We start from the raw sequence: 10023 nt of genomic DNA on the forward strand, positions 1-10023 counted from the left end.
TGTCCACCTACAGCTAAAAATATATTAAGAAGAAGAAAAGGAGAAGGAGGAGGAGGAGGAGGAGAAAGAGGAGGAGGAGGAGGCAGCTGAGTGGTAGGGCGACAACCTCTTGCCGAGAGACCTAGCAGGAGCAGGGCCAGCTTGTGGGTGTGGATGAGCTTATCTGGAACCATGTGGGAGACCAAAGCCAGGCCCATGGCTTGAGACTGGAGGAGAGAAGGGACAACTGGAAGAGGAACTGTGTCACCACCATGGAAAACATGAGAAGCGGGGGCTCTTCAGAGCCTCATGCTCCTGTTGGGGGATCAGGAGGAGGCGTGGGCCCTAGGATGCCTGCATTTGAGACCAAGGTGGCTGGAGGAGAGGAAGTGTAGGTGACAAGGTAGACTCAGCTCATGGGAATGAGAGGACTGTCCTGTCCCTCCCACTGTCTAACCCGAACCTGAGCTACTGAAACATGAGTCCATTCACATTTCAAAAAAGGAGTTCTGGGAGACTTATCCATCCCTGCCGGATGAGCCAGAGACAGATTTTTTTTTTTTTTTAACTTTTTAATAAAATTAACAAATAAATATTCTAAAGCACATTGGCTACAGGAAGGAGTGGAAACCAGAGAGTCCATCTTTCTCACTCAGACCCTCAGGTCCCCTCATGGGAAAAGAAACTGCTGGGGACTGGTTTGGGACTAGGACTGCAGATCTGGGGAAGGGGCAGTGAGGCCGGAAGAGGTGACTGGGACTCTTGCAATCCATCCCTCTGTTGGCATAGGGGAGGAGTCAAGGGGTCAAAAAAAGCAAGACCCTGCAAGAGGCATCCCAGCCACCCTCAGAAGTGACCAGGGTAAGGGGAAAGCTAGCCTAGTAGAGCATGGAGGGAAGGTGGTGGCCCATGGGCCGTGAAGCAGGGGGCAGCGTGGGGGATGGTGGATCTGGGTGACTCTCGGACCCACGACCACTCACTCTCGGATGTAGACCCTGGTGCATACCACATCATCTGCTGTCATGGTCTGAAAGAACAGAAATAGTCGTTAGTCTGGGGACTCTTTTGTTCTGCACAAAAGGAACACCATTTCTTTCTTTTTTTGGTACCAGAGGTTGAACCCAGGGGTGCTTAACCGCGGAGCCACATCCCCAGCCCTTTTTTTACATTTTATTTAGAGACAGGGTCTCACTGAGTTGCTTGCTGAATTGCTGAGGCTGGCTTTGAACCTACAATCCTCTTGCCTCTCAGCCTCTCTGGAGCCGCTAGGGTTACAGGTGTGCATCGCCACACTGGGCAAGAACCACCATTTCTAATGTACACTGTGTGAGATAGAGGCAGCTTAGTCCCATCCAAGAAGCCCCATTTGGAGGGCAGGGCAACCAACCATGGTTATCCTTGAACTTTCTTCCTAGGGCTTCCCAAAGAGTCTCTAAAGGTGACATTGGGGTTTCTATTAGTTGGGAGGAGGTGGGACTTACCAGGATCAGCTCTCCATCATTGGTCAGTTCTCTGGTCCAGGAGGTCTTGGGGCCCTCTCCCTTGAGAAGTCTCTGCTCACAGACCATTTTGTTCTCACTCTCCCATTTTACCAGGCTCTGCAAGGAATAGGTGAGCAAGTGAGTTGGACCTGTGGCAGGCGCCATGCAGTGAGAGGAATAAGAGACAGACTCCCTTCCTGCCCCCACTATTTCTTAGAAGTTCTCCATGGGGAACAGAGAGAAGAGTCTGGGAAATCTTAAGCAGTGCCATGTTGAGAAGCAGGGCGAAATGCCATGACCTGGAGGTGCCCTTCCTGGCACTCACCTTACAGGGTCTCCCATCCACAGTCTGCTCCTCAAACTCCTCCCCGATCTTGAAGTTGATCTCCGTGGTGCGCACAGTGGTCGAGGTTTTGATGTAGAAAGTGTCTCCTTCCTGTTTGATCTCCACTGCCGGTTTGGATGCTGCGGCCACTGCGATCTTCCTCAGCATCACGTTCACCCCTGCAGGGTGAGGGAAGGGAGCAACTGTCACCCTCTGAGATGGCTGGAACAGAGACCTGTGACTTACTGTGGGGGAGGTAACTTACAGGAGATGCTGGTGGTGAAAGAGGATAGGTTTAGGGAGGAGGGGCAGAGAGGTAGTGCCCTGCCCCAGTCCTGCTCCTATCTGTGACCACACCTTGCTGAGTATGCAGGACTAAATGGGACTTTCCAGCTCTTCACCCCAGAATCTTCAGGGACAGCTTACTCTATGCTCCCACCCAGCAAGCATCCTGCTACAGCCTCTGTTTACCTCACTCTGGCCTTTCATTCACCTTGGTGTAACACCTTCTGTTGGGGTGGGCTCCTCAGAGTCACTGGGTATCCCCTGCCCCTTTCCCTACCATGTCCAAGTGCAGGGCAGACCCCGGAAGTAGGGGCCACTTCCCTTGCTGCCCTAACTACCCACCCTAGCTGGAGCTAGGTAGGTCTTTTTTTGCCCAATCTCTGCCCTTCCTCCCCACAAAAAATGAGGAGCAGGGATTCTCAGCACAGGAAGAGATGGAGGAGCTATCTCTCTATATAGAATGGCCTGCTAGCAGCTTGAGAAGCCAGAGCCTCTGGAGTAAGATTCATTAGGCTGTGATTTTCTCCTGACTCAGTCCCCTTTTAGGCTGGGTGATCCTTGGCTTAACCTTTCTGAACTTTAGATTCTTTAACTGTAAATTGGAAACAATCCTTCATCAAATTTATCAAGTAGAATGATACATGTTTAGCCAGGTGCAGTGGAGCATGCCTATAATTCCAGCAGTTCAGGAGACTGAGGCAGGAGGATCACAAGTTCAGAGCCAGCCTCAGCAACTCAGTGAGACCCTGCTTCAAAATAAAACACAAAAAGGGTGGAGATGTGGCTCAGTGGTTAAACACCTCTGGGTTCAATCCCTGGTACCAAAAAAGAAAAAAAAAAAAAAGCATGTATAGGATCTAGTTTAAATAGTGTCAGGCACACTTTAAGTTTTCAGGAAATGAAGACAGGTGCAGTGGCGTATGCCTGCAATTCCAGTTACTCAGGAGGATGAGGCAGGAGGATTGCAAGTTCACAGCCATCCTGGGTAAATCAGCTGGACCCTGTCTCTCAAAAATAAAAAGGACTGGGGATGTAGCTCAGTAGTAGATGGTAGAGTGCCCCTGGGTTCAATCCCGAGTACCACCAAAAAAAAAAAAAAAAAATCTTTTTCAGGAAGTGATAACTATCGTTACTGTTATGTATTATTTTTTTCTAATAAAAAAAAAGTCTCCGTCCAAAAAAAGCCAGATCTTGGGCTCAACGTTCCCTGCATTAGACTCCCTCTCTGTTCATTGGCCCTCCTGGAAGGTCCCTATGCCCCTTGGCCCTCAGGAAAGCTTGCCTGAGTAAAGAAAAAAGGGACCTCTATCCTGCTGTGTCCCCTGCCCCAGGATCCCCCATGCCCCCTTGGGATCAGGGCTTCTTCCTCAACCCCTATAGATTCAGAGTATCTTTGTGCCCCCATATCCTTTCCCAGGTTGGACCTTTTCTCTGTGCTCCCCAGTTATGAAAAGGGGTGGGGAGACAGGAGAGAGCACCCCTTCAACAAGAAGAAAAGCAGGCCAGGAGCACCTCTGGACACAGCAGGCCCAGGTCTAAGCCCTACATCCCACTGCACCTGACCAGGTGGAGAAGAACCCTTTAAGAATGCAATAGGGAACAAGAGGGCCAACTCCCTGGCCCTCCTCCAGATCTGGGCTCCTAGAGAAGCAACTTCGCTTTCTACCAGCATCAAAGCAGACTCATCCTATTCCAAACAGAGGGAGAGGAAGGAAGTGCCTCAGGATCCCCAGAGCCACACTTTTGGTACATTTCCAGGTCCAATTGACTTTGTAGAGCAGACACACTCCATCCCATCTTCTTAGACAAAGAAGTCACTTTGCTATCTGTTGCTACCTAGGAAGTTCACCCTGATATCTAACATCCATCTTTACTGCTAGAGTAACCAAATTGGCGATGCAGGCCTTGACCAGCATACTGGATAGTCTGGACAAATATCCCCCAAATACCTGAGCATCCCTCACCAGTAAATGGAAAAGGGACATAGAAGCCTGCAGAGGCAAGGCTGGGTTCAGAGGAAGCAGCCCTTCAGCCAGCCCCTGGTGCCTGTGGAGCTGGGCCTGGCCCAGCCGACCTTGGCTGACTCAGGACAGTGTTTATCTAACGGGTCTGTTTTCAATCTGCCCCCTAACAAGGTCTGAAGAGGGCACGTGGCTTTAAGAGACCCTGTGGGGAGAACAAACAGATTGAAGAGACAGCAGGATTGGGCTTTGAATCTTACTCTCCCAGTGGGGTCTAGGAGTGTGCCCAGCCACCACCTCATCCACTAGGGAGAGGGGCCAAAATCCAAAGCAGACAGGAGGGAGTGGCATTTAAGTTTTCCAAAGGGAAAACTTCTATGCTTTGGTCTTTAATCTTATCAAGGGTAGAACAGGAAGACTGATGTGAATATAAGAGGTATTGTGGTTAAGCTGGGCAAGGTGGCACATGCCTCCCAGCAATTTGGGAGGCTGAGGCAGGAAGATCGAAAGTTCAAGGCCAGTCTGGGCAACTTAGACCCTGCCTCAAAATTAAAAAAAAAAAAAAAAAAAAAAAAAAAAGTATATATGTATATATATATATATATATATATATATATACATACATATATATATAAATTAATTAATTCAAAATGGGCTGAGATGAAACTCTGGTAGAGCCTTCCTGGGTTCAATTCCTAGCACTGAAAAAAAGAATATTGCAGTTAGAGTTAGATAGCAGGAAGAACCCACAGCAAGAAGAGATAGAAATCCCTGCTCTCCTCATGGCAATCTTGAGGTCTAGACTCCCACAGACCCCAGCTCTTCACAGAATGCCCTCTTCCCCAACACAGCCCAACCAGGGTCTCTATTCAGTCCAGAAATGAAAGGCATTCTTACCCTTAGGCTCCAGAGCTTCTGGCTCTCTTCCCACTTTCTGGGGCCCTTAATTAAGTTCCATCTCTTCCCAGATGTAGCTCTCCAGGAGGAGTCAAGTTCTGACTCTCTCCCCTTCCCCAGACCCTGTGGCCCAGTCCCAACCCAGAGGATATGCAGAAGATGACCTGGAAAATTGGAAGATCCCTTTGGGTGCTTCAGCTTTCCCCACCTTTGACCACCACACCGTCTGGGCTGCAGTTGGTCTCTGGCAAGCCAGGGAGGCGGGAACCGGATTTTCAGAAATGGGAGATTGGGGTTTCACACGAAGCCATTTGTTGAAATCCAAGAAAGTGATAATTATCCAGAGCGATTTTAGGACTCTGGACTGCTTGCTGTAGGAAAATATTTGTCTCACAGATGGGGGTGGGGTGGGGTGTTGAGAGCAAAAGGGGGAAGGAGGGGGATGGGAAGCGCTGGGACGGTGGATCACCTGGTGGGCTGAGCCCCACACAGAGGGTAGCGAACCTGCCCCGAGGATTGGGTTACTGGCGGGGCAGTGGGGAAAAGCTGGAATGTCTCCAAGGGGCTCGTCTGGGTAAGGACCCAGGCTCCCTTCCTGGATGCAGGATTCTCCATGCTCCAAGCCGGCAGTTTCTAAACTTTCGAGAGGCAGGAGTGCTGGTCAATGAATGGGTCAAGGAGCCGGGCTAGCTAACCGCCTCTCGAGACCAACCTCGTGTTTCTGGTTTCTACTTGATTCACAGGCTGAGTCACCGCTGGAGCTGGCACGGGTGGGCGCCTCCCCGGAGAAAGCAGGATTTAGGTGTCCGGGCTCAGCGCCCCGGGACCCAGGCGATGGGCTTGCCCCTTTTTTTCTTGGGATGCAGACGCCAAGGCTCTCAAAGCCCTGACTCCGGCCTCCTTTTCTTTCCCGTCCTTACCTCTCCACCTCAGAGGACCCCAGCGTCCCCCGGGCCTCTCCCGGGCGCTCAAAAACTCCTTACCCAGGGCTTTGAGCAAATCCTCGAAGTTTTCCGATCGGATGATCTTCCAGTTGCCAGAGAAGTTGGGCATGGTGGTGGTGTGGATGGTGATCCCCTCGAGTAGAGCACAGGACGCTGAGTCTTTTTTAGTCGAAATAGACGTCGCCGCCGCCTTCGAAGGATGGTAAAACTCAATAACCAAGACACGTCCGAGGGCAACCCCAAAGCTGGCCTAGGCTCCCGCGCGGGCAGCTTTTATACCCTGCGTGAGGCCCGCCCCTGCCCAGGAATTAGGTGGCCCCGCCCCCCGCTCCGCCCTCCCACCCCACCTGGGGGGCCCTTCGCCCCCTCTACCATCCTTGTTTCGCACCCCAAACACCCGCCCAATCTTTTTCTAGTCAGGTGGGTGAGTTGTCTGGGGGCTCAGATAGCCTCCTCCGCCAGTAGGTGGATGAAGAGGCAAATGAAAGGCGAGCACTTGAATTGGCGATCTCGGGCGAGAGGAGGGGTCGCCAGAAGCTCGAATCTCACGTCCTGCAGAACAATCCGTAGGGTCAAGTCTCGCCTGTTCCGTACCGGTCCCCAGCTTGACTTAGTGCACTAAACTCCTTCGCGCCTGACATACGTCGACCCCACCAGAGAGTAAACCCCACTTTTCGAGCTGGAGCTGAGGAAGGAAATGGGCAACCGAACTCGGCCTCCAATGGACCCTGAACTGATTCATGTGGGATAGTTTCGCACTCCAAGAGGAGGTGGGGAGCCCTGGAGGATCAGTACAGCCCTGGGGTTCCGTGGTCAGGCATCTGTGCGAGGCAACGGCGCCCCCTGCTGGAACGACTCTAAGGGGCCCGGAGGGGGTTGCACGGTCTCCCCACCCCAAGATTCGGCTTTGGTTTGGGATAGTGACTGGGGACCCCAGAAGTGGGCAAAAGGAGGTTCACTCCTAATGCACTGGGTGGACATCCAAGGGTTAAGGCAGGAGCCCGGGCTCGGGCTGGGGAGGGCAGAGGTCACAACCAGTCACTTGACACGAGCTCTTTATTAAGGCTCTTTCTCTGTGGTTGCGCTCCCCCTGCCCGGAGAGGGTCTTGGTGGGGGGCAGGGAAGGGGGGGACCCAGACAGAGGCGCAGAGCCAGGGAGAATAGCGCTGCCACCTATGTTGGAGAAAAAACCTGGGTGCCCAGGAAGGGGGCGGAGTAGGGTCTCAGGTGTCACCATTCTGAGCTGTAAAACTGGCGGAAGGAGAGGCGGCCCCTTGGTGAACGACTTTGAAGTGGGAGATCAAAGGTGGGGTGTGGGGCACAGCTTCCCGCGGAGACCCTCGTGGTAGTGGGCGAGACCCCTGGAGAGCGCCGCAAGACAGAGAAACAGAACTGCAGATCAGACACGGAGTCTCGGAGACTGGCAGGGAGACCCGAGGCCGGAAACCGCAGAGGAGCTGAGCGGGACCCGGTGCAGTCCCCAGAGCGGGAAGAACCTTCCCCTCCTCCATCGCCCAAGGGCCCTGCAGCGCTCGTTGCCCGACTGCTTGCACCCCGCTCCCCCCACACCCCACTTTTCCAGGACTTGCTCTCCAGCTCTAAGGCGGGACGAAAAACCCCACAAACGGTCACAGCCCTAGGTCCCTGCCTGGCCCCTCCTTGCCAGCGTGGCCAAGGGTGGAGCAGGAAGGCTGTCAGAACTCGCAGTCCTTACCCATAGGACCCAGGAACAGTCTTAGGGACCAGGGGGCTTTGGCGGGGGCTGGGGAGGAGATGGGAGAAATGGAACCAGAGCAGAGGGGCTGAAAGATTTAGTTTGGTCTTTCAGTGTTCCGGGGATCAGGCCTCTGGGATAGAAGGATCTCTGTCACTCTAAGGTGTGTTGAAAACTAAGGCAGCCGGGCTGCCTGCAGCGGGAGGGATGGAGGTTTCAGTGCGGAAAGGACTTCTAGCTGCCCCCCCCCCCCACCGCCCCCGCAGAAGCCAATCAACCCGCAGATTTGAAGGAGCGGGTCTCTTTGGCCTGGTTTTAGGGGTCCCGGTTCTGTTTGGGAGAGCTGATTCAGGGGTCAGGTGGTGTCTGGGCTTCTGGAAAGACAGACAAAGCAGAGGTGGTGGAAGGAAGGGGGCCCTGGGGAGGGCTTAGGGCTGGGGTTGCAGGCAGAACAGAGTTCCTCTCCCATCCTCCCTGCTCAGCGTCGCTGTAGGTAAAGGGAGGGAGGGGGATTAGGTTCTGACAGTGAAATCAGGCTCCTAGCCAAAGGGATGAGGACAGAGTGGAGGAGGGAACATGGCGAAACCAGACTCCTGCTGCCCCTCCTTTCCCCTCACTCCTCTCCTTCTCTCCCAAGGTCATTCTGTTCATCTCCACTGCACTCCCGACCACTATAGCCACCTTAAGTCCCCAGCTGGAAGAGTCTAGCCTTCTGCCCACGAAGCATCTCTCCTGCAGAAGGGACAGGGCAGCAAGCCTTGTGACTGAGGATGTTGAAATCTCACCCCAGGGCTGGGGATGTAGTTCAGTGGTAGAGCCCTTGCCTAGCATGCTGGGGGCCCTAGGTTCCATCTCCAGTATGGCAAAGACAAGCAAACCAAAACCTCACCCCAAGGATGGCTAACTCTTGGAGGTATATCCTCTGGTCCCTTCACTCTAGCACAGGGGAGCACAGACATGATGGCTTGGCTGAGAATACTGGGGAGGCTGGAGTCAGGGGAGGGGCTCTGAGGTGGGGGCAGGGAGGCCTGGGCCCACTCCCCTCACTTCACTTCCCCTCTCCCCCCAACCAGCCAACTGGCCAGGATTTCCAAAGAGACAGAAGTGAGACAAAGAGAAGTCGGGCTGGGAGGGGAATTCTTTCCAGATGTGAGTGTTTGCGGTTTGGCAGCTCTGGGCTTGAGCTCCAGCCCCAGCACCCCAACCCTGACTGAGGGAGGAGGGTAGAAGGTCCAGCGCAGGGTGCTGACTAGTTGGAGGTCTCAGCCTCTAGCAGCCCTGTCACCCCAGGGGAGCAGGAGGCATGGGAAGGTATTTAGGGCAGATGCTGGGGAAGGGGATTGGGAGACATTGAGGAATGGGTGATGAAAGAGGTGGGGGGACTGGGAGAGGAAGCTAACAGAGATGGATGGGAGAGCCCAGGGGCAAGGGGCAGGGGCTTGGAACCAGGCGATGGGGAGGAATGGTGACCAGCATCAGCCACTCAGTCACAAGCAACTGGTTTTAATTTCCCGCTGGGATCAATAAGGAGAAGGAATTTCCCAGTGTTGCTGGCCTTTTAATTAAGACCAAATCTGCTGCAGATCTGCCCCAGGCGACCCTTCCCCCTTTCTAGGATCCTTGATCATACCCCTGTTGGGGCTCCCCCAGGATTTTGGAAACTCAAGTTGGGGGAAGGGTACAAAGTTGATGAGAAAAGCTGGGGTAGCAGAGGCAGGATGGGAGTGGAGTGGCGAGGAAACAGAACAAGCTTGAAAGGGTTAGGAAAGGGACATTCTGGAGCTTTGTTCCATTGTAATGTGGCTAGGAAGAAAGTTTTGCCAGTTTTGCATCGACCAGCAGGAATGGCAATGGACAGGGTGAGGAGTGTGTGTGTGGGGGTAGATGTGTATAAGATTGAGGGGTACAGATCTTCTAAAAGGAGATGCCCCCACCCCTCTCCAGCACTCCCTTAAGTCTGGGTGGGAGGAGAGGGACCACCCAACTCAGCACTAGGAAGGGAAGGGTGAACTGCAGATGGGAAGAGTGGGAGAGTCATGAAGCCCCCACCCACACCCCCAACCAGGACGGAGGAGATTCTCTGGCCAAAGTCAGCACTTGCAGAGAGCCTCGCCCCAGCAGTGTTACTGCATCTGCTGGGTCAGAGGGTTTGCTGGCTGAGACTCACGTAGAAATCAAACTTAGGTGGGGCTGGACACCTGGGGTTTTGCCACTCAGCCAAGAGGGCCAGCAAAGAAAGCAGAACTTTTACAGAAGATAGGGAGGTCTGGGAGCCACTGGGACAAGATGGTTGCTGTCTCCTGGCCCCCTGAGTCCTGAGGCTTCCACTCAGCCCAGAGCACAGACTCTAGCATTCTGCTGCCCAGTCTGCTCTGGCCCTTTGTAAGAGGGGGGTGTTGCCCTCTTTCTCTCTCTATCTATCTGTCTGTCTGTCTGT

General features: G+C 53.6%; 1 protein-coding gene across 2 annotated transcripts; it reads right to left on the minus strand.

Moving 5' to 3' along the window:
- Window positions 1–545: 545 nt before the first annotated feature.
- On the minus strand, window positions 546–6541 carry CRABP2 (cellular retinoic acid binding protein 2). Of its 2 annotated transcripts, XM_079137544.1 has the most exons (5): window positions 6274–6541; window positions 5912–6062; window positions 1786–1964; window positions 1461–1577; window positions 546–1006 (listed from the first exon to the last, which is right to left on the minus strand). In XM_079137544.1, the coding sequence occupies exons 2-5, from the start codon at window positions 5979–5981 to the stop codon at window positions 956–958; spliced, it is 417 nt and encodes a 138-aa protein (XP_078993670.1). In that variant the 5' UTR covers window positions 5982–6062; window positions 6274–6541; the 3' UTR covers window positions 546–955. The 2 variants fall into 2 exon arrangements, with proteins under 2 accessions (XP_078993670.1, XP_078993669.1); XM_079137543.1 differs by lacking the exon at window positions 6274–6541 and having other exon boundaries at window positions 5912–6115.
- Between the last annotated feature and the right edge of the window lie 3482 nt (window positions 6542–10023).

This window comes from Sciurus vulgaris, assembly GCF_902686455.1.
Source record: "Sciurus vulgaris genome assembly, chromosome: 1".
NCBI classification, from domain to species: domain Eukaryota; kingdom Metazoa; phylum Chordata; class Mammalia; order Rodentia; family Sciuridae; genus Sciurus; species Sciurus vulgaris.